The 25,331-nt window shown below is 41.4% G+C and overlaps 1 protein-coding gene across 1 annotated transcript in view; it reads right to left on the bottom strand.

The window, feature by feature from the left end:
- LOC140737392 (flavin-containing monooxygenase 5-like) overlaps positions 1-24,508 on the bottom strand; it is a 34,153-nt gene extending 9,645 nt beyond the window's left edge. The window contains exons 1-5 of the mRNA XM_073063873.1: positions 24,368-24,508; positions 16,824-17,012; positions 9,504-9,669; positions 6,972-7,114; positions 106-293 (exon numbers count right to left, since the gene is read on the bottom strand). Of these exons, the coding sequence (XP_072919974.1) occupies positions 106-293; positions 6,972-7,114; positions 9,504-9,669; positions 16,824-17,012; positions 24,368-24,499 (818 nt within the window). The 5' untranslated portion in view covers positions 24,500-24,508. The remainder of the gene's footprint in view (positions 1-105; positions 294-6,971; positions 7,115-9,503; positions 9,670-16,823; positions 17,013-24,367) is intronic.
- Positions 24,509-25,331: the final 823 nt, after the last annotated feature.

Here is a 25,331-nt window from a genome sequence, read left to right as displayed (position 1 = left end):
ACGAGGACAAAGTGAGGTTTCTAAGAGCAGTTTAAAGCAAAATGAAGATGAATCTGCATCACAAAGTTTAGCCCCATGAGCAGAAAGCTGCCCGGTATTACAGACCTGTGGGTAGATTGCAAACCATAGTTTGCATGATCGAATCGATTGTTTAGCTTTCTCTGCATTAGTGAGGCAGTTAAAGGTGAAAAAAGCAGGCTATAAATGCGACGGTTATACATCATGTCCATAGGGTATCCTCTTTCAGCCACACGATTAATTACCCAGGTACCCCTTCTTGTACTCAGAAACACCTGCAAGACATTTGAGAAAGTAAAAGATAGCAAATTGTAAAATTTTGCAACTTGGACAAACGTCAAGATATACTATCAAAAATGCATTTATTTTTCCCTCCAGAGAAAGCTATGTGCTTTTGATTCTGGAGGATGATGGGGAAGAAGATGGCAAAGGTAATGTCGCAGTAGTTATGGGGGATTTCAACATGCAGGTGAACTGGGAGAATCAGGTTGGTGCTGGACCCCAGGATAGGGAGTTTGTAGAGTGCCTATGGGATGCATTCTTGGAACAGCTTGTACGAGAGCCGACCAGGGACAAGGCTATTCTGGATTTAGTGTTATGTAATGAACAGGATTTGATAAGCGATCTTGAAGTAAAGGAGCCATTAGGAGGTAGTGATCATAATATGATGTTTTTATCTGCAATTTGAGAAGGATAAGGGCAGCTCGGAGGTGTCAGTGTTGCAGTTGAACAAAGGAGACTATGGAGCCATGAGGGAGGAGCTGGCCAAAGTTAACTGGACGGATATCCTAGCAGAAAAGACAGTGGAACAGCAATGGCAGGTATTCTTGGGAATAATGCACAAGGTGCAAAATCAGTTCATCCCCCGGAGAAGGAAGGATTCAAAGGGGGGAAAGGGGCCACAGTGGTTGACAAAGGAAGTCAGAGATTGCATAGCATTAAAAAAAAAAGTAAGTATGACAGAGCTAAGGTGAGTGGGAGGACAGATGATTGGGAAATTTTTAAGGAACAACAGAACTTAACTAAAAAGGCAATACGGGGAGAAAAAATGAGATACGAACGCAAGCTAGCCAGGAATATAAAGGAGAATAGCAAAAGCTTTTTTAGGTATGTGAAGAGAAAGAAGATAGTTAAGAACAATGTTGGGTCCTTGAAGAATGAATTGGGTGAAATTGTTATGGGAAACAGAGAAATGTCAGAAGAATTTAATAAGTACTTTAAATCTGTCTTCACTAAGGAAGACACAAGCAATCTCCCAGATGTATGGATGGGCCAAGGACATAGGGTAACAGAGGAAATGAAACAGATTGAGATTAGGAAGGAAACGGTGATGAGTAGACTGATGGGACTGAAGGCTGACAAATCCCCAGGTCCAGATGGTCTGCATCCTAGGGTACTAATGGAGGTGGCCCTGGAAATTGCGGATGCATTGGTAATCATTTTCCAATGTTCCTTCGATTCAGGATCAGTTCCTGAGGATTGGAGAATGGCTAATGTTATCCAACTTTTTAAGAAAGGAGGGAGGGAGAAAACAGAGAACTATCAACCTGTCAGCCTAACATCAGTAGTGGGGAAGATGCTAGAGTCCATTATTAAAGATGAAATAGTGGCATATCTAGATAGCAGTGATAGGATTGGGCCAAGCCAGCATGGATTTACCAAGGGTAAATCATGCTTGACTAATCTATTGGAGTTTTTCGAGGATGTAACCAGGAAGTTAGACGGGGGAGATCCAGTGGATGTAGTGTACCTCGATTTTCAGAAGGCATTTGATAAGGTCCCACATAGGAGATTGGTGGGTAAAATCAAAGCTCATGGTATTGGGGGGAAGACATTGACATGGATAGAAAACTGGTTGGCAGATAGAAAGCAAAGGGTAGCGGTGAACGGGTGTTTCTCGGAATGGCAGGTGGTGACTAGTTGGATGCCACAGGGTTCGGTATTGGGACCACAGCTGTTTACAATTTACGTCAACGATTTAGATGAAGGCATTGAGAATAACATCAGCAAGTTTGCTGATGATACTAAGCTGGGTGGCAGTGTGACATGTGATGAGGATGTTAGGAGAATTCAGGGTGACTTGGATAGGCTGGGTGAGTGGGCAGATACTTGGCAGATGACATTTAATGTGAATAAGTGTGAGGTTATCCACTTTGGGAGTAAGAACAGGAAGGCAGATTATTATCTGAACAGTGTAGAGTTAGGTAAGGGAGAAATACAAAGAGATCTAGGAGTCCTTGTTCATCAGTCACTGAAGGTGAATGAGCAAGTGCAGCAGGCAGTGAAGAAGGCTAATGGAATGTTGGCCTTTATTACAAAGGGAATTGAGTACAAGAGCAAGGAAATCCTCTTGCATTTGTACAGGGCCCTGATGAGACCACACCTGGAGTATTGTGTACAGTTTTGGTCTCCAAGGTTAAGGATGGACATCCTGGCTGTAGAGGAAGTGCAGCGTAGATTCACAAGGTTAATTCCTGGGATGTCCGGACTGTCTTACGCAGAGAGGTTAGAGAGACTGGGCTTGTACACGCTGGAATTATGGAGATTGAGAGGGGATCTGATTGCAACATATAAGATTATTAAGGGATTGGACAAGATAGAGGCAGGAAATATGTTCCAGATGCTGGGAGAGTCCAGTACCAGAGGGCATGGTTTGAGAATAAGGGGTAGGTCATTTAGGACAGAGTTAAGGAAAAACTTCTTCTCCCAGAGAGTTGTGGGGGTCTGGAATGCTCTGCCTCAGAAGGAAGTGGAGGCCAATTCTCTGGATGCTTTCAAGAAGGAGCTAGATAGGTATCTTATGGATAGGGGAATCAAGGGATATGGGGACATGGCAGGAACCGGGTATTGATAGTAGATGATCAGCCATGATCTCAAAATGGCGGTGCAGGCTCGAAGGGCTGAATGGTCTACTTCTGCACCTATTGTCTATTGTCTCTATTGTCTATTGATTGCATTAGGGGTTTCCACTTCTAGTCAATAGTCAAAGACAAGAAAATCTGCAGATGCTGCAAATCCAAGCAACACACACAAAATGCTGAAGGAACTCAGCAGGTCAGGCAGCATCTATGGAAAAGAGTAAACAGGTTGGAGGCTACCCAGCTAGAATATAAAGTGTTGCTCCTCCCTGATGGAATATAGGTGTTGAACATTGATTTCTCTAACTTCCATTAATGCACCCCTCCCCTTCTTGCCCCATCCCTTATTTATTTGTTTGTTTGTTTATTTATTATTTTTCCCTTTTTTTCTCTCTCTGCCCCTCTCACTATCACTCCTTGCCTGCTCTCCATCTCCCTCTGGTGCTCCCCTCCCCCTTTCTTTCTCCCTAGGCCTCCCATCCCATGATCCTCTCCCTTCTCCAGTTGTGTATCCCTTTTTCCAATTAACTTCTCAGCTCTTAGCTTTATCGCTCCCCCTCCTGTCTTCTCCTATCATTTCAGATCTCCCCCTCCCACTTTCAAATCTCTTACTATTTCTCCTTTCAGTTAGTCCTGACGAAGGGTCTTGGCCCGAAACGTCGACTGAACTTCTTCCTATAGATGCTGCCTGGCCTGCTGCGTTCCACCAGCATTTTGTGTGTGTTGCTGGAATATAGGTGTTGTTTATATTCTCTCTGGGTAGCCTCCAACCAGGTGGCATGAACATTGGTTTCTCAAACTTCTGGTATTTGCGTCCCTCTCTTTACCATTCCTATTCCCGTTTCCTTCTCTCACCTCATCTCCTTACCTGCTCATCACCTCCCTCTTCCTTTTCTTCAATGGTCTTGTATCTTCTCCTATCAGACTCCCCCTTCTCCAGTCCTTTATCTCTTTCACCTATCAGCTTCCCAGCTCTTTACTTCACCCCTCCCCTCTCCCAGTTTCACCTGTCACCTACACCCCTGTACTTCTTTCTCCCCTCCCCCTACCCCTTCGTTCTAACTTCTCATCTTTCTTTCCAGTCCTGACGAAGGGTCTCGGCCCAAAATGTTGGTTGTTTACTCTTTTTCACAGATGCTGCCTGGACTGCTAATTAATAGTCAGTTCCTTTAGCCTAAGAAAATGTGTAAACATCACATAGAGAAAATAATTAGTCCTTGAAATGCAGAAGGAAGAATTTCTAGGTAAGGTATTTAAATTGGCTTTATTAAAGGTGTTATAAGTGTAAAGGGGGTTTCTTCTTTTTCTTTGTTACTGCGTATGTTAATCAAAATGGCATCTTTGTTTTGTTAAAAGTAGGAATGCTTTGTTGCGAGAGAGTGCTGGAAGATTGTTTGGGTTAAAATTTACTGATAACGAGAATTGTATTCCTTTGTAAACCAATTGGGATTAATGTTGTTCTTTCTTCTGAGTCTGTAAGCTATTGTTGGCGGGCTTTTGGGGAGATTGGCGCGAGGGGGTGAGAGAGAGAGGACGCAATGCTGTAAACTGGGCGAGGAACGGACCCCAAGCGGGGGTCTGAGGCCAGGAGGTACCCCGAGGAGAGGCGACAAAGATAGATGTGCTTGGTTGACTACTTCAGGTGGTCCTGAGCTGCGAGTCGAGGAGTTCGGAGGGGATCGAATGGTGGCCAGAAGACTTCAGTAATTGAGCTCCAACGGTTGTGCACGAAGTGGTTTGGACTTTGATAAGTTTGGCGCCTTTTCTTTATTGTTTTTCCTTCATATATACTGTATCGTTATTAATCACTTAGTTATAGTAACCTTTATAAATTGTACTCATTTAATCACATATGGGGTACTGTCTATTTTTGGGCGAGGCGGGGACATCACACAGCATCCACACCAGCTGATTACCCAGTTTGGCGGGGCCGAAGGCTGCTCCCCCTAGACGAGAACGAGCTGAGCGAGCCTGAGGCGACCCGGGGGGGGGGGGTGCATAAACATAAATTGAGCAAAGAATTCAGAAGAAATTCTTTTATCCAGCTGGTGGCTAGAATGTGTAATTTGCTACTGTTGGAATAGTTGAGACAAACAGCATGAAGCACATTGGGAGAAAGAAAGGAATAGAAGGACATGTTGATAGGGTTAAATGAGGAGTTTGAAGGAGGATTGTGCTGTGGGTAATATAGGAGTATAGCAACAAAAGGACTAACTCCCCCTTTATTTCTGGCATTACAAGGTCGACAACATCCCCTGTTCTCCCTGTGCTCCAAATCTAACAACATTTCTGATTAATGCAGATCTAGCCACCTTAGATTTTAAGTTTTAAATTGCTTTATTATTGTCACATGTACTAAGACAGTGATAAGATTTGTTTTGCAAGCCATCAATGCAAATTATGCCAACATATCAGTACACTGTGTTTAAACAAGGCAAAACCAATAACAGGTTGCAGAGTAATCTGGTTGCAAAGAAAATGCTGTGTAGTAAATGATAAGGTGCAAGGCCATAATGAGTTCAAGAGTCCATCTTATCATGCACGGTTCTATTCTGGTCACACAAATAACCAACGAGAGGAGCATTAGCTGTCATTATGGAGTCACAGAGTTATAGACTATGAAAACAGGCTCTTCAGCACAGCTCTGCCAAGCTGAGTTCATCCCACTTCCCCACATTTGGCCCACATCCCTCAAGTATTTCTTATCCATATACCCATGTAAGCATCTGTTCAATGTTGTAATTGTACCCACCTCTACTACTTTGTCTGGCAGCTCTTTCCATTTACTCACCATTCTCTGTGTGAAAGTGCTACCTCTCATACCTCCTTTTAAAACTCCCCCCTCACCGTAAACCTATACCTTCTAGTTTTAGACTCCCCTACCTTGGAAAAAGACTGAGCATTCGCCTATCTATACCCCTGATAATACTGTGTACAGTGGATTCCAGTTAATTTGGAAACATCAGGACCAGTACATTGTAGCCCAATTAAACGGCTGCTCCAATTAGCTGAAGCTACATGGAAATAGTTAAAAAGGTATAAATAAAGGCAAATTGAGCAATAAATTATGTATTTAAGTGAGTACAGAATGAATCAGAACACTACCAATACTACCACCATACTATAAAACTGTATTAGTTCCTAATACTAATTGACAGAGGAACTCATCTGTCTTGCTTTCTTTTTATCCATGGAAAAAAATCAGCAGATGTAATGGACTGCCTTAATACGATGTTGTTGATGATAGCATCCACCAAGTCTTCATTTTAATTGTCACATTCAAGGTAATTCTTCATAGTGCCTTACTTGTTGAAGTAGAGAGATTGTTTCATGTTCTATCCTGGCCATTTGTGGCACTGCCAAACCTGAATGCTTGAAACCGCAGTGAGCAAAGCAGTTCTGAATGGTTTTATTGCTTACTTCGTACCAACTATCAGTGACAAAAACCAGTACATCTTGAAAACAAACAGACACAACTGACGCTATTTCAAAACTGTTCGCTCTAAGCATGGTGTAGTGTCTAACAGCAATGCAAGTGCATGTGACTGACACTAGTTAGAAACTGTTCGGTAACAGCATCCTGCCACAATTAAATGGCTTAGTGTCCCAAATAAATGAGGGGATTATTTTTCTAGTAGTGTTTGTTCTTTAAGAGTTGTCCCAAATAAGAGACTGCCCCAATTAGCTGGTGGCCCAATTAACCAGCATCCATTGTACCTCTCGAAAAGCTCACCCCTCAGTACCCGATACGTAAGAGAGATAATTCTTTATAATTCAATATAAAAGGATGAGTTAATTTAAGTTTATAATGACTTTTAAAGAAATTAGTAGCAAAGAGGGGAACTTTTTCTGCTGGTGGGGAATGTTTAGTTAGGTCATTATGAAGAGAAGCTAAAATACTTCACCCAGAGAATGATAAAAAAAAACTTCTCTTGAAAAGGGCACTAAACGCTTGTTCAATTAATAAATCTTAAATTTGAGACTAGACTGGATTTTAATGTACAGTGACATAAAGGGATACATATGGATGGAACAATGATATATCTCACAGAACACAGACCAGGTTTAGATATTTTTGTCTGTGCTGCTCCTCACCTGTTTCGCACGTTGACTGATTTCCACTGCAAGGTCGCCCCCAGTGCTCCCAGTTCCAATTATTACCACTCTTTTCCCTTCAAATTTTAAGGGTTCTTTATAATCTTTACTATGCATGTATTGACCCTTGAACTTTTCTATGCCTGGGGAAAATCAGGAGAGACAATGTTAGAGCATTTGCTTGGTGAGTATACTCGGTAATTATAGTAAATATACATTACACAGTAAGCTAAGTAAATTTCATATTTACGCTTGTGCAGTAAATTGTCATCAAAATTTCAGTACAGGAGGTGGTTATTTACTCATTGACTCTGGCTGTTTTCTCAAGTCTATTTTCCTACAGCTTTACATTTTCTCAAATCCCTGGTCAAGTTCCACCAATTGGGCTCAACAAGCACAAACTCCATAAATATATTTTGTAAAGAACATGCTAAATATGTCCACGCTGTCCAATCCCACTTGAAAAGTACTGTTCTTTTTCTCACACTTTTCTGTCTGAATTGGGTGGGATTACAACTAGAGGTCATGGGTCAAGGGTGAAAGGTGAAAATTTTAAGGGAAACAAAAAGAGACACTTCTTCATTCAGAGGGTTATGAAAGTGTGGAATGAGCTGCCAGCGCAAGTGATGCATGCAAGCTCAATTTCAACATTTAAGAGAAGTTTGGACAGGTACCTGGATGGTAGGGGTACGGAGGGCTATGGGCCCGGTGCCAGTTGACAGGAGTAGGCTGCTTAAATGGTTTGGCACGGCCTAGATGGGCTGTAGGGCCTGTTTCTGTGCTGTACTTTTCTATGACTCCGTAACTCTAAACATGTCATACATGTTAAATATTTTCTTTCTCCCCTATCAAATTGTTTAAGATTTCCCAACACTTAAAATATTCTCTAATTTTCGAAACCTTTCCTGTTAACACTTAGACTGATAGTCATTTTTTCCCCTCATTTCTACTGATCTCCTCGATTTGCTTTTCTTTCTGCTTGCTGTACTTCCACTGTATTGTGAACTCTCATTTTATGATAAATCTTTCAATTGGATTTTATTTTTAGTCTCATGTCTTTATCCCTCACACCTGCAATGCCATTTATATTTGGCAAGCCAGATTAAAGCTGCATCCTAATGTTCCTTTAATGTTTCTTTACTAATGTCGCCACCTAGAAAAAAAGTGTCACTGTATCTCCAGTCACTGAATCCTTCTCCATTTTACTAATTTTTAAAAAAAACTTAGAAGTGTACCAAAAATAGCACACATTGAAAATTTGTTGCTTAATCCATACTTTGAGATAATTAAGTTGTAAATTCCTGCTAAAGTCAGGATTTGAATAATGAAAATCATTGTTTTAAATTGAATTCAGAAAATATTTGAGAGCTCCTGGGGCTTCCAGATCTCCATGCCAAATCAAGATAAATAGAGAAAATGTGCAGCAAAGATATAGGACCTCTGTTGAGGTTGCAGTTGGTGGATGGAGTGGTGAGATGGTTAGGAAAGAGGAAAGAACAGCACCCAGGTCTATTTTCACAAATACACACACACACACACACACACACACACACACACACACACACACACACACACACACACACACACACACACACACACACACACACACACACAGTTTGCTCTTAATGAAAACATTTAGTGATTTATATATTTGCTCTCTCAGAACCCTTTGACCCACAACTTCATTTATATTCTTTTCTTCCCATGTAAAACATGGCCTCTTAATTTTTTCTTACCAAAAATAATATCTTGCAGTTGTCTATTTTAAAACTATTTTCTAATTACACATCCGTTGTACATGCAACAAATTACCCAAAGAAGAAATATTTAACCAGTCATCATCCAAGCTGACCATTCCTCCTCGTATGATCTCATCTAAAAATTTTGAAATTGTTATGGAGTCCGGTTTCACAATTTATATTAAAAATAGGTTTCAGCTGGTGGTGTCAGCTCTCATCTTCGAAGGAACTCGCTTCCCAGTTCCTGCCACTTTGGAAATTACACATTCCTCCTGCTCTGTGTTCTACCAAGGACCTAACAAGCTACTTCACAACTTGTCTCCCAACTCTGAATGTACTGACTTTATCAAAAGTTTTGGTTAGTATCACATTGCTCTTTGGGTGACATTGCTGACCATAGACTAGTAGCAGGGTGACATAAAAAAAACATTAATTATAATATTTGCAATGCAGAAGCTGCTTTATGAAACACTGTGCAAACGGAAATACTTTCACTAATTTCTTACACTGTATGTTCAGCTTAATTCCCTCAACCTGTGCTTTAACTGATGAATTGTGGTGAACTACATATACCTGTCTGGACACGCCCCCCCCCGCTGACTGCTCCTGTGGCTCCTCCCACGGAACCCGGTAAAAAGGCGATTGGAGCCTGAGCCCTGCCTCTCAGTCTCCAGGATGCAGTGTGGTGGTCAATTGCTGCTTATTCTTTCTTCCAGTCAATAAAAGCCGATATCTCGCCTCACGTCTCAGAGAGTTATTGATGGTGCATCATGAATATACTCATTTTGCTCACCAGGAAATGTATCCAGAGGTAAATGATGGTCAGCATGATGACCGATACAGACCAAAATAGCATCAAAGGTAGTCGTTTCCAAATTTCCTTCAGTATCACTCGTCACTACATCCCACTGTCCAGTGGTAGAGAAATCTGTCCGCTGTGTAATACTGCAGACATTGGTCTAGAGGAAATGCAAAGGGAAGTGGTTAGACAGTGATTGTGAAGGGAGTTTTCAAAGACAGCATTAAGATGCAAGTAAGTAAGAATTGCCACGTCATTAAGTTAAATAATAAATATTCCTCTTCCAGTTTTCTGCATTTTCAATGACCCAAAGAAAGCATTGCTACTTTAATAATTCTCTTGTTTAGGCTGACCAGCTCTTTGTATTTGACTCTCACACTACATCTTTTTTGCTGGATACCTGTTTGAGTTAGAAAGTTAATCAGACAACGAAAGTAATTACATTTAAAATAGGTCTATTCACTTCCCCAATTTGACCTCACTGGAAGGAGACTATTAATATTATACATGAGTCTCATGCATCGGAAATACAAAAACAATGATTTGGGCTTCACCTAGTCCAAACTAGCTTCCTAGACAAGTTTGCATTTGTAAAGATGTAGCCATCGCAGGTTTCCTTTTGACGACAATCTCCAAAAGGCACCAATGTCTGACTAGTTTCAAAGGCTAGTAAGAGTAGAATGTGCCTAATAATCATTTTTCACAATTGTCTCCACTGCTCAGTAACACCCTTGTTTTCCAGCTGAGCCCAATAATGTGTTTGGGTACTCGCTGAATTACATTGCAGAATCTTGTGCAACTGTGGAGCGTAAAAGGGGAAAAACTCTTGGTGAGTAAGGGAATTAGGTTAATGGGAAAGGAAAGCTATGTTTGTACTTAGAAACAAAGCATTGTGTTTAGTCAAGAATGCACAGCAGTGCCTCCACTTCTTTTGGAGACTGAGGCAAGTGAGGCTTCCCACCCTCATTCTAACCACATTGTAATGGAGCATCATTGAGAACATCCTGGCTGGCTGTATTACTGAATGGGTTGGGAATTGCGAGGCTTCTGACTGCAAGTCACTGTAATGGATCGTGAGGACTTGAGAGAGTCAGAGAGTCATCAGGCTCTCTCTTCCATCCCCTCCCCCACCCCCAGGACGTGTAACAGAAGTGCTGTGTTCGCAGTGCCCTCAACATTGTCTACCATCCGTCTCTCAATCTCTTTGACCTCATACCCTCAGGCAGAAGGTACTGCAGTATAAGAACAAGGGCTGTTAGGCTTCTTACCCCAGACTGTGAAATTTCTGAACACCCTATTTATGACAGCACCCATAGCATTATACTATTATATATTTATCTATATGTCATACATGCACTTTCTTCAACTTAAACTTCTACAGAATATTTTTTAAACACTTAATACTATTGTGTAAATATCATTTTATGTGTGGTTGTGATATATGCACTGTCTTTTGCACCTTACTACCTGGGAATATTGTTTCGCTTACCTGTATACATGGGCATGGTTGAATGACAATGAACTTGAACTTCAACATTCAGATAGCTGATTAACTGACTCCCTGCTGAGCACCCTGGATTTCTCCCTAGCATCAAGAGTGCTACTGGAATCAGCACTAAAAGTGGTATCTCCCAATAACAGTAATAATGATAATAATCCAAAATAGTGGTCCGTTCTATTATTTCTATTTTTGCAGCATTCAATGCTTTATAGCATGCTGAAGAATTTAAGATTGCTATCCTCATCTTAGATCCTTCCAGGTCCTTTCCTTGCTTGGCTCCGTTATTTTTTTGAAGCTTAGTTCCTTCAACAAGATTCTTACTAGTTTTTTTCCCAGCATACAGAAGGAAAAGGGAGTGAGAAAGGCTATAATAAGCACAAAGTAGACGGCGGAGGTCAGTTAGAATAAAGAGTGTTGGGCAAGTAGAACAAAGTGCAGAATATAGACCCAGAAGTTATTTTAAGTTCATGAAGATCTGAAAAGGGGAGTTTACCTCATTCAGCCTGGTAGTGGCAGTGATGTGGAGGCATTGGTGATTATTTCTATATTAGATGTGTTGAGAAATGTCTAATATAAGCAATGTTATAAAGTAAACTTACTCTAATTTTGAGGAAATTATATTGCAAGCTCCCAACAGCATGAAGTTCAATAGTCAGATTCATCATGATAATGGCTGGAATGGTAAAAATGTATGGACCCAATTAATATTGAATAGCTTATAGGAAATGTTCAGAGGTGAGAGAACATACCAAATTCCATAAAATTATGTCATTATTTTCTGGATTTCAATTCTCCAGCATGTCTTGGAAGGCAACAAAGGGAGCCTGAATTGGTGAGGTGATACAACAAGCATGTCGTTTCCATCTGGTTATAGATAGCATCAAACAGAGTCACCAGGTCATAGGAGCACAACACAGAAACAGGAGCACACAAGGGGATCATGCTACTTGCATCTAGCTGAGAAGCACTACCTGTGGAGGATTCAGTTGTTGCTTTAAACTACAAGTGAAGATCTGACTGGAATTTACTCTGCTGGATCACCACTGCCTGTTGCTTCAGTGACAAAGGCTGATTCCAGACACCACTGGGGCAGCTGTACCAAAATACATTAATCACTCGACGTAGTGGTGGCTACATCAGAAATATCGCCAAGTGTGATTATACAATATGTAATTCACTGGTGTATACTGAGCTATTGGGAGAGTATTTTGAACCAAATGAAACAGTGAGTGCCAATTTTGCTGAGCTCATCAGGTCTAAAGGTATCCAGTTTGCTTTGGAGTTTGACTGTTCCAGCTGACCATCAGAAGTGAGCTTTCCTGAGATTGTCAAAGTGATGCAGGAACATTTAGAAACAATACAACACAAAACACTGGGGGAACTCAGCAGGCCAGGCAGCATCATGGAAAAGAGTAAACAGTCGATGTTTTGGGCTAAGACCCTTCATCAGGACTGGATGAAGAGTCTCGGCCTGAAACATCAACTGTTTACTCTTTTCCATAGGCGCTGTCTGGCCTGCTGAGTTCCCCTGGCATTTTGTATCTGTTGCCTAGATTTCCAGCGTCTGTTGATTTTCTTTGTTTTGACATTTAGAACCAAAGCCGTTGTTGATTGTAGAAGATTTTAGGTTTCATAAGTGGAATCAAAAAGAAAGGGAGTCCACTTCAGCATATGTGGCTGAATTGCAAAGATCGTCTGAGCATTGTCAGTTCAGTAATGGGCTTAATGATAGTTTGTGGAATCTTAAAAGAAAGCATTCAAAAACAGCTTCTAACTGAAACACAGCTTACGTCGAAATGAGCAGTGGAAATCGCTGTTTCAATGGACACTGCAGACAGAGACACAGTCAGGAACAAAAGTGAGCATAGGACAAGCGACTATAAACAGAAACCAGCCTGGCCAATCAAATTGTGCCACCGTTGTGGCAGGGGCACCCATGAACCAAAGAAATGCAGATTTAAAGACAGAACATAGAAAATATAACAAAGTAGGACAAATACAAAGAGTTTATTGGGCAGACAACAGAAGGAATGTCCAGGGAAGAGAAAAAGCTAAAAAGTCAAGTTGCAGTTTCAAAAAGAGCACTAATCTGTATGCTGTTGACAAAAAAAAATCTGATAATGATGAAAGTGACACAGGATTGTGCAGTCTTGAGATTTACAATGTGAAAATTAATAATAGAAAGCATGGAAACAGGCCATTTTGGCCCTTCTAGTCCGTGCCAAATGCTTACTCTCACCTAGTCCCACCGACCTGCACTCAGCCCATAACCTTCCATTCCTTTCCTGTCCATATGCCTACCCAATTTTACTTTAAATGACAATACCGAACCTGCCTCTACCACTTCTACTGGAAGCTCGTTCCACACAGCTACCACTCTCTGAGTAAAGAAGTTCCCCCTCGTGTTACCCTTAAACTTTTGCCCCCTAACTCTCAACTCATGTCCTCTTGTTTGAATCTCCCCTACTCTCAATGGAAAAAGCCTATCCACGTCAACTCTATCTATCCCCCTCATAATTTTAAATACCTCTATCAAGTCCCCCCTTAACCTTCTACGCTCCAAAGAATAAAGACCTAACTTGGTCAACCTTTCCCTGTAACTTAGGTGCTGAAACTGAGGTAACATTCTAGTAAATTTTCTCTGTACTCTCTCTGCCAACTGAAAGCAAATTAAGGAAGGTACTGGATGATGCCACAGCTCTCTCCATGCTGTATGCTATGAGCCATTGTCCAAAGGAGGACAAACAGGCATTGGTGCCAACCTCTGTGTGCCTCCAGTTGGAAAGCATATTGGATCAAAGAAGGACAATGCTGCTCAGAGGAACTGTGGAAGTGATGAAGGCACAGGTCCAACAACACAGTTTTTCTATGCAACATAACTGAGAAAGCTTCTGATATGTTAATCAGGCAGATACTTGTGAAATGTGGCTTGGTGTTACGTATTGGAGTATAAAGTTGCATTGTTTGCTGTGTAACCAAAACTATGTAGTCAGCTTTGTATTTGCTATTTGCTATGTATGTATCCAATTTAGTAGGAGAATGAAATCTCTGTTTTGTCTCTGTACTATTGAACACATCAGTGACTTAAGAATGTAGCCAAATAAGAAGATAATGGTGTGTTAATGAGAGGCTAGCTAAGAGATAACTGTGGCCAGGGATGAGGTAACACGTGGCCCAAAAAGTAGATTAGAACATGATTAAGTTAATGGGTAGAAAGAATAGTGGAAAGTCGGGAGCTGATGTACTGGTGATACGCAACTGTTGACCGATTGGATATGCTAATGCAACTAGACCAGGAGATTGCTATAAAAAATGCTATGTACAAAGATCGGTCGGTGGGCAATCAGCGACTAGCTCAATGACTGTCTCAGCTTTGATTTGCAAATTAAAGTTTAACACTTCTTGAAGAATCTTCTGTGTCTCCTGGTCGTTTGTGGGGCACAAGAAACCACGACATACGCTGGGAGTTCAAAGAGCTTCAGAAAAGTTGCAAGCACTCAGCTTTTGTGAGTATAAAGATCCAGAATCTACTCTGTGTGCATTAAAGTTATTGCATGAACTTCAAATGGGAGACAAAAAGCTGCTTGTAAAAGTAGATGCATAGACCAAAAGTCCAGCTGGATGAATGGAAGGCCGAAAAGAAAGGAGTCAATAGAAATATGATAACAGAGGTTTTGTCAGAGGATGTTGTGGATGAGGAAATGGACAGGAGAGATCAGGTCATAAAGGGAGCAATAGAACAGTTAATAAGAAAATACCCCAGTGAAACTAAATGGACCTTCCTAAGATCAAGGTGCACAATCTAGAATGAGAAAAACAAGGTGACGAGAAAGGGAAAGGCGTGAGAGGGAGTGGCGTGAAAGAGAATAGGAACATGAGAAAGAAAAAGAAAGGGATTAAAATAATTCCAGAGAGGGAAAAGGAGAAGAAAGTTGTGCAGAGTTGTCAGAAATATTTCCTAAAATATCAGAATCTTGCAACCACCAGAATCTGAGGCTACGTCCACACTACACCGGATAAATCCATAACTGAAGCTTTTTCTCTTCATTTTGATCCGCCGTCCACACTAAAACAGTGTTTTCATCCCCCGAAAACGGAGATTTTCTGAAACGCTCTCCAGAGTGTGTAATTTTGAAAACGCCGGATTGGCAGGAGCAGTGTGGACGGGGTAACCGGAGAAATCTAAAAATGCTGTCATGATGTGCCGGAGCAGATGCTAGTGGCAGTGCGCCATTTCATTGTTTTCTTGAATGCAACCTAACAATTTCAGAACAGACGGCAACGAGACTGAAGCTAGAAGAGTTAGAAATGTACTCACCAAATACTTTGACCCATAACTTACTGAATAAATAAGTATACTCAGTTTGCCCTGTTTTCTGTCCTTGCTTGTATGAAGATGGTTTACCTATTTATGCAAGTACTTCTCTGACAATAGATGTGTAACAGCCTAATGTAACATTGTATGGAAATACAAGATAACACTGATGCAGACATGTTTTATACATTTAACAAGGGGCTTTATTAATGCGACAGAGTTAGTGAGTTTTTCAATGTTCGTCGTCAGCCGGGTCATACTGTCCGTGAACTCCCTGTCGGTTGCCTCCATACGCTCCAGTATTTGTTTTCTTTAACTTTTAAGTCCTCCTGCGCGAGAGCCAACAGCTGTCCGTCGTGTAAGTTTTTCTAGTCTGTAACTGAACAAATGCACACCAAGACTTTCACAGCGAGATTCGACACCAAACATGTTGCTTCTTTTTGGTAGATGTGTCCTGTGCATGCGCAATAGGAGGAGATTCGCTGAAATATCCGTTTTAATGTGGACAGAGATATTTTCAAAAACACTTAGTGTGGACGCCTATTGTTCTTACGCGAAACCAGCGTTTTCAAAATTATCCGGTTTAGTGTGGACGTAGCCTGAGATTGCTTTCACAGCCACAAGTCTCATCTACCAAGCAGAGTGATCCCTGTTTCAGGAAAGACATTATTCTGCAAGAGTAAGAAATCCTCCACAGTGATAAAATATTTAGGCCTGAATGGGACAATTTAAAATTTACTATGCTGTGGATGTCTCTGTATAGTAGTTGTATTACATAGTACACAGTGTATACATAAGAACATAAGAGATAGGAGCAGGAGTAGGCCAATCGGCCCCTCAAGCCTGCTCCGCCATTCAACAAGATCATGGCTGATCCAATCTTAACTCTAGTTTTCACCGAATCCCACAAGGCAACAGTGCCAACTAACAGGGCACCATGCCGCCCATTTTATTTTATTATTCATCCCGCCCAAACCCATGTGATCACCCGGGGAAAAAAAACCGAGTTGCCAATTGAGGAGAAAAAATCTGGAAAATTCCTCTCCGACCCATCCAGGCTATCGAAAACTGGTCCAGGAGATCACATGGCTGATCTAAACCTAGCCTCATGTCCACTTACCTGCTCGCTCACCGTATCCCCTAATGCCATTTTTATCCAGCAAAATGTATATGTATATAATTAAGATGCGTTCTTTATTGAGTTGGAGTTTATACCTAAACAGGAAGGAGCGTTGTATAGTATTGTTGTATTTCAATACACACACACACACACACACACACACACACACACACACACACACACACACACACACACACACACACACACACACACACACATGTTAATTGCATATGTCAACATGCTACCACGTGACACCTTGCTAAAAGTAAAGATGAAGCTAGACCTGCTTTCCCGGTCTCCCAGGTTTCCTTTGAATTAATTTAAGATTTTGATAATAGACAACAGATAACTTTCCTCAAAAATAGATGTAAATCTTACCGCAAATTGTATATACTTCCTCAGATTGAAATGTGTAGCATAAAGGACCAAATACTCCTTAACTTTGGAGTGATGCATATAGTTTGAACAATCGTCAGGAAATGGAAAGTCACTGTAGCACATCATCTCTTTAGAGGTATTGCTGATCAGCGACTTATAGATGCTAGCTCTCCCATCCGTCACTTTTTCCTGAATAAAGTTAAAAAGAATACATTTATTAGCAAGTTAATACAAAATTACTAGTGTGATTCACCCCACCCTCAAATCAGTTCTCCAGAAAATCGGTTGCTTTGTTTTGAGAATGAAAGTTTTGTGCACATTTTCCTTGTACCTCTGTCTCAAAGGTACGGCAACCAAGACTGCAATTTCCCCAAGTCACAATAATCAGACTGTTCATGGTGTGACCTATAATCACAGTGTGGCTTGGATTTTGCTTGGCTTTAGTTCACTTGCAGACTGTTGGCAAATCCAAACACAAAAGGTGTCAAAATTGCTGACAGATTCCTGTGGACAAAACCAATCGTCACACTCAGTTGTTGGTCTTAAGTACAGAATCCTGCTGTGTACCACAAACAGACTGCAATTGCCCAGTATTTAAAATCTGCTCATTGATCGTACAACATGCACAGGATCCATAAGCCCAGTGCATTAATGGAAATTTCACAGCAGAAATCATGAAAGCTAAATAAATAAAAGGAATCCAGCTATTTTCTCAATTCGTTTTTGTTCTTTAAGAGTTGTCTCAAATAACTGGCTGCCTCAATTAACCAATAGCCCAATTAACCGGAATTCACTGTATTTTCAAAGGCATCTATCCAATGTCAATTATTCTTTCTCTTGGAGGAAAGAAAATCATTTGTTATTTTTCTCCTTATCGTTTGGTAGCCACAGCTTAAGTTTTGCTAGTTGTTCGTGTTACATAAATACAACAATTCGGAATTCTAATTTCAAGGAATGTGGAGGGAAGAAGATCTTAATAACGTTCATGTTTCCCACTTTAACTTCTGACTCTGGATCCACAACAAGAAGAGAATGCGACTTGACGTAAACATTTCAGTTTTGCTTCTGGATACATTGAGCATCTTCCTGTACTTACTGTAGCCAATAAGTGGCCGCGAGGTACATGCTCATGGTCTTCTAGTGCTGTAGACCATCCACATCAAGGTTCGACATGTTGTGAGTTCAGAGATGCTCTTCGGAACACCACTGTTGAAAACCATGGTTATTTGAGTTGCAGTCACCTTTGTGTCAGCTTGAACCAGTCTGGCCATTTTCCTCTGACTTCTTTGCAGATCAGCTATTTGCATTAATGAGCAGGTATACAGGTGTACCTAATACAGTGGCCACTGAGTGTATATTTCCAATACTTTTAAATGCAGAACAGGTGTGCATAATTTGTGAAATATTTAGCAAACTGTGCTTCAGTGTGCAGGACACCACCAAAGTACAGTTAACAGAGATCATCCTCCACTGCCTACATACTATGTCCTCTTTGTGCTCCCATTGCAAAACCAAGATTCTCAGTCCCATTCTGAATGGAATGCTATTGGATCCCTCAATGTAAATATTCATCCTAAATTGTCAAACCCGAACAATGAGAATTCCATAGTTTTGGATCATTGTCACAATTGTACCTCTGACACGTGACAGTGTTACACAGTCCTGGTGTTGTATTCCCTCTTCACAATGAAGCTTCATTGTGAGAGCTGGATAGAGAAGTGGGGAGTCAAGTTCGAGAATTACTCAGATATAAAGTTAAAAAATCAAACCCATGGCCAATCCAAACCAATTTGAAAACTGTAGGAATTTGCAGAAAAGCAGTAAATGTGTTGTTGTGCTAAACGAACTTTGTTCTGGGGCACAGAACAGAAGCTAACCATCTTCATTCAAGATGGCACCAGCGAACGATGATCCCTTGGGCAACATCTTTCAGATAGGTAATCCCTTCAATTATCTCACTTTCTCTGCGATTGTTCTTTTGGTCTTGATTGTGTTACAGAAGCTATTGGAGCCTGCGACATGCAGTTTGGAATTCGATCGAATGTTCTAACGCTCTTGCTGTCCAGAGAGGACCGAGGGCACAAGCTGCATCGTGGAAAAGATGAGAAATGGGGCGCGGGGGGGGGGGGGGGGAAGAGGCCATGATTAACTCCATTTCAAAGTGCTGAGGAAGATTGAAGCACCGAAGCGAAGGAGGTCGGCTGTCACTCTTCACAGAGGCCATGGGGTCGACAGCGGCTGGCAGCCTGATCGGCAGCTTTCAAACCCGGCGCGGCAGTCGCTCCTCACAGAAGGACTGAGTTCGTGCAGCTGCTCTCCTCAATGCTGACAGGAAGGTGTTTCCAAAAATCTGAGATCTCTGTGATTATTAGACTGTACTTTATATTGCTGTCCTTCAGTTTTTGGTGTGTTCTTTCTTGTTGCTGGCTGGCAGATGGGGGATATGTTACTTTCTGTGCAAGGGAGGGGTTGGGCTTTTGATGCTAGTGTCACTATTCTCTCCTGTGAGGGAGGAGGTTGGGTTTTTTTAAAAAAAATTTTAATTAGTTTTTTAAAACATTTTACAAAATTAAAAACCCCAAATCCCAATGAGGAGCATTAATACAGTGCAAGATTAAGCATACAATAACAATATACTACAAAGGAAGAGAATTTAACAAAAAAGCACCTAAATTAAAGACAAGTGAGCTTAGTGTCCTCCCCAAGCCCCACACCACAAGAAAAAAACAACAACAGCTCCAGACCAACCACCACACAGTATAAAGAGTATAAGTCCGGACAATCAAACTCCCAGACTGTGAATACACTTAGCAACAGAGGATAATAATGCCTACTACCAGAAAAAAAAAAGGGAGCTGAAAGCAAAAAACCCTAGTCAAGAGGAAGGTTATGAAAGTACTCGATAAAAGGCCCCCAGATCTTATGGAACTTTAGATCCGAATTAAGAACTGAATAATGAATTTTTTCGAGGTCCAAGCAGGCCATAATGTCGTTAAGCCATTGCGCATGAGTGGGCGGGGCAACATCTCTCCATCTAAGGAGGATCAAGCGTCTTGTCAGGAGAGAGGCAAAGGATAATATTCGGCATTTGGTCGGACCCAGACATAAATCTGTCTCGCCCCAAAAACCGAACAGAGCAATTAAGGGGTTAGGTTCTAGGTGCTGATTCAGAATACCCGATAATGTAGTGAAGACATCTTTCCAGAATTTCTCCAAGCTAGGACAGAACCAGTACATATGGATGAGAGAGGCCACGCCCCTCTTGCATTTATCACAGAGCGGACTAATGCCAGGGTAGAATCGAGATAGTTTAGATTTAGACATATGGGCTCTATGAACAATCTTAAACTGTAAAAGGCAATGGCGAGCACAAAGAGAGGTTGAGTTAACTGATTTGAGAACTGAGTCCCAGCTCTCCTCGGATAAGGAGATATTTGAATCCTGCTCCCAGGCCATTTTAATTTTATCCACAGGGGCCCGTCGTAAGGCTGCTAGTTTATCTCGGATAATTGATATTAAACCTTTACCTAGTGGATTAATGGAAAGAAATAGGTCCATAGCATTTTTCGCAGGCATTTCAGGAAAGTTAGGAATTAAAGGAGCAGTAAAGTGTCGGATTTGGAGAGATCTGAAAAAGTGAGCGTTAGGCAGGTTGAACTTAACAGAGAGCTGCTGAAAAGAAACGAAGCGATTATCAATGAAGAGATCTTCAAAATGTCTAATGCCCTTCCTGTACCAAACATGGAATGCTGAATCGTACGTAGTAGGTAAAAAAAGGTGATTATGTGCGACAGGGCTAGAAACGGAAAACCCCTGGAAACCATAGCATTTCCTGAACTGAGCCCATATACGCAAAGTGTGTCTAACCAGAGGATTAGCTATTGATCTGGGCAGACTGCTAGGGAGTGCAGAGCCAAGAAGTGCAGATATAGATAATTCTTTAGTGGAGCTCAACTCCATTGCCACCCAGTTAGGGCACTCGGGTTGACCGTGGAAGAAAGACCAGAAGGCAGCACAACGTATATTAGCTGCCCAGTAATATAAGCGAAAGTTAGGTAAAGCCATGCTACCCTCTGTTTTAGATTTTTGGAGGTGGATTTTATTAATTCTAGAGCGCTTATTCTGCCACAGATATGACAAAATAATAGAGTCTAAGGAATCAAAAAAAGATTTAGGAATAAAAATTGGGATAGATTGAAATAAGTATAAAAATTTGGGGAGAACATCCATTTTAACAACATTAATACGACCTACCAAGGACATAGATAGAGGTGACCATTGTACCAGACTCTGTTTTATAGCATATGAAACACAAAGTTTTCACAAAAGAGATCTTTAAACTTCCTTGTGACTGTAATTCCAAGATAAGTAAATTGATTATGGACTACTTTAAAAGAGGGATCACAAAATATTAGTTCTTGTGCTTCTTTATTAATTGGGAAAAGTTCACACTTATGTAGGTTGAGTTTATAGCCAGAGATCTGGCTAAACTGGTCAAGAAGTGAAAACATTAGAGGTAAGGATGTAGACGGATTTGAGAGAAAGAGTAATAAGTCATCAGCATAGAGAGAAACTTTATGCTCAACACCCCCTCTCCAAATCCCGGTCAATTCAGGACAATTTCGAAATGCTATCGCCAGAGGTTCTATAGCCAAATCAAAGAGAAAGGGACTTAAGGGGCATCCCTGACGGGTGCCATGTTTGAGATTAAATACTTGGGATTTCTGAAAATTAGTTAGAACAGAAGCAGTAGGACACAGGTACAGCAATTGGATCCAAGAGATGAAACTTTGGCCGAGGTCAAATTTTTCTAAGACTGCAAAAAGATAGTTCCACTCTATACGATCAAATGCTTTCTCCGCATCAAGGGAGATAACACATTCAGGAGTCCCAGTTGGAACTGAGTATAAAATATTAAATAGACGCCGAATGTTAAAAAAAGGGAGACGGTTTTTAATAAAGCCTGTTTGGTCATCAGAGATAATGGAGGGAATAACGGTTTCTAATCTATGAGCCAAAACTTTAGCTAAGATCTTTACATCAACATTGAGCAAAGGAATTGGCCTATACGAGGAACACTCTGTTGGGTCTTTGCCCTTTTTTAATAGAAGAATAATAGATGCCTCATTGAAAGAGGGTGGCAATTTGCCGTAATTAAACGAGTCAGATAATACTGAAAGTAACTGAGGAGAAAGAAGTGAAGAGAATGATTTATAAAATTCCACAGGGAACCCATCAGGTCCAGGAGATTTCCCTGAGGACAGTGCAGAAATTGCAAAAGATATTTCTTCTGGTGATATAGGTGCATTGAGTTTGGCTTTGAAATCAGATGAAAGTGAGGGGATATTCAGATTCTGTAAAAAATGATCCACAGAGATATTGTCATTCAGAGATTCAGAGGAATAAAGCCGAGAATAAAAAATTTTAAATGCGTCATTAATTTCTAAATGATCCGATGTAAAGTCTCTGTTCTCCTTCCGGATCTTTGTAATATGTTGTTTGGCTTTGGAACGCCTCAGCTGATTGGCTAGGAATTTACCAGACTTATCCCCATGAATGTAAAAGCGACTCTTGCTTTCGAGAAGTTGGCGTTCGACAGGTTGAGTGGACAGAAGGTTAAATTTAGTTTGGAGTTCAACGCGCTTCTTGTATAATTCAGGGTTCTTAGTTTGGGCATATATTTGATCCAAATCTTTAATCTGGTTAATGAGGTCTGCTCGATCTGCATGGGATCTTCTATTGAGATTTGCTGTGTAAGAGATTATTTGACCCCTCAGATATGCTTTGGTTGGGGGTTTGATGTTACTGTCACTTTCGTTTTGTGAGGGAGGGGTTTGATGTTACAGCTGCCGTTTTCCATGTGGGTGATCTGTTAGTTTATGTGCAAGGAAGGGGGTGGGGAGTTTTGGGGTCTGCGAGTTTTGTTTTTTTCGTTTTCATGTTGGAGGAGGGAGATTGAGGTTTTTTGTCCTTCAACAACCCCCATGGTTTTTCTGTACTTTGTGGCGATCTGGAGAAGATAAATATCAGAGTTATGTTGTACATGCATACTTTGACAATAAAATGAGCCTTCAAATGAATGATTCGAAGTTGAGAAAGTACCGAGTTAGTTTGGTAAAACATGACTTAAACTGAACTCACAATTTCAACCTCAGCGCAAGTCATCAAGGTCCCTTGGGACTGGATAGCTGAGCACCAAGTTAATATACATAAAAATAATATTTTTGTGGAGTTACACCCATTTTAAATTGATCTCAGTGAAAGCAGGAGATTTTTTTTAAGTGCAAATGTTGGATAGTGGAATAAAAACAGGTGTGCAAAAACTCAGGCCAGGCAGCATCTGTGGAAAGAGCAATACAGTTAACATTTCAGGTCTGGGATCCTTCAACAGAACAAACTTTGTGGAAACTCACTTTCTTCCACAGGATTACTCAATAACAAGTAGGTTTCATTGGTGTCTAGGGCAGTGGTCCCCAACCACCGGGCCGCAAAGCATGTACTACCGGGCCGCGAGGAAACGATGTGATTAGGCGATATGAAACGATATGAGTCAGCTGCACCTTTTCTCATTGCCTGTCACGCCCACTGTTGAACTTGAACGCATGCGAGGTCATTACCCATGCGAAGTCATCAGTCGCCTAAACGCAGTGACACCCTCGCGCCAGGGATCACTGGTTAGCCTCAGGTAACCAGCTGGCGAGAAGTGCCGTTGATACTGGCCTGGAGCCTGGACTGATGGGCGCTGCCTCTAAACCTGTTTGGTACACCAAACGCTCGTGGGGAACCCGGTGCTAAAATATTCGCTGACGACCTAATTCGGGCTCGGGGTTTCATAAGAGGCAGAGCAGCTACCTCGCTGTGATCTACTGAAAATCATCCCTCGAGCCAAACTTTCATTAGCCAATAGATTCTACCTACCTACAAGGGGGCTGGGCCGCGCCCTGTCACACCCCTCGCTCGGTCGGTTGCTCTCTCTGGACTGCGTCTGCCACGGCCCCAGTACAGGGACCTCCGGCCCTTACCTTGTCCTCTCACTGGTGTGTTGCAATGATTTTATATGTTCATACGAGGAAAATATGTGCTGTGTGTTTAATATCCAAACGTTACTTAAAATGTTACGATGCTATTGACTTAAAAGTGAGTTATAATTAGCTTATCACTATGTTCATGCGATGAAAACATGCACTGTGTGTTTAGTATTAAATTCGTTAGATAAACCCTTTTAGAAACGAAATTGAGTGTATTAGCCACTTATAACTGACATAGTAGTTGACTTATCACCTATATTCTGGTCGTTATTAACACCCCCCATCAGCCGGTCCGCAAGAATATTGTCAATATTAACTGGTCCGCGGTGCAATAAAGGTTGGTGACCCCAGGTCTAGGGGTTCATGCTGTTACCATGTCTGATTAGGTCTCCCAGGCCTGAAACATTATCTGTTTTTCTTTTCACATATGCTGTCTGATCTGTTGAGTATTTTCTCTTTTTATTGGCAAGGGACGGCATGGAAACACCAAAAAACTAATAAAACACCCAAACATACCTGAAAGTTCCAGAGCCCTCCAATGTCGTTGCTTTTTTCAAAGCATACAGGCTCCAAGCCTTCATCCAAACAGCATTTTATACACGCTAGCCCACTGGCTCCAGCCCCAATGATAGCGACTCGCTTGGCCATCTTCACCTAACAAAGGAAACAGCCAGTAGCTTGACTTCATTTTACAAAGTAAGAATAGATCTGGAAACCATATTTATCATGTTCCCCAAATATTTACAGCTATACTTTAGAGCACAGCCACACTATATTTGGGGCAGCATGGCAGTGTAGTGGTTAGCACAATGCTTCACAGTGCCAGCTACCTGGGTTCAATTCCCACCGCTGCCCGTAAGGAGTTTGTATGTCCTCCTCGTGACCGTGTGGCTTTCCTCCAGCTGCTCCGGTTTCCAAAGACGTACTGGCTGGCAGGTAAATTGTCCTGTGATTCGGTTAGGATTAAATGGGGGATTGCTGGGTGATGCTGGTTGAAGCCTAATCTGTGCTGCATCTCAATAAATAAATATTACACAGCACAGCATGAACTCTTTTTAGGGTCGTTACACCAAGCTAATGGAAATGTTGGGCTCTTTTAGGTTTAAATTTTTGTTGAGTATTGTCTATGGTTGTTAAGTAATAATAATGGATAAAATGTGGGGGGTTCCTGTTACAACATGGTACACATTCTGCGTAACAACACTAACCACCCCCCACCTCACCATATGGAGCAAAATCTCGGTTAAGTCCGCACAATGGCATTAGCTGTTCCCAATCAGAATGTCTGTCAGAAATGTGTCTAATTATCACCTTTTTTTAAAATCATCGGACAAGAAAGCATATCCTTCAGAAACACAAAGCCATCCAGGATAACAACACACACAAAATGCTGGTGGAACACAGCAGGCCAGGCAGCATCTATAGGGAGAAGCGCTGTCGACGTTTCGGGCCGAGACCCTTCATCATGACAGGATGACAG

The sequence above is a fragment of the Hemitrygon akajei genome, chromosome 12, assembly GCF_048418815.1.
Source record: "Hemitrygon akajei chromosome 12, sHemAka1.3, whole genome shotgun sequence".
NCBI classification, from domain to species: Eukaryota; Metazoa; Chordata; class Chondrichthyes; order Myliobatiformes; family Dasyatidae; genus Hemitrygon; species Hemitrygon akajei.
The sequence above is the reverse complement of the archived record's forward strand: the minus strand, read 5'-3'. Positions and strand labels throughout refer to the sequence as shown.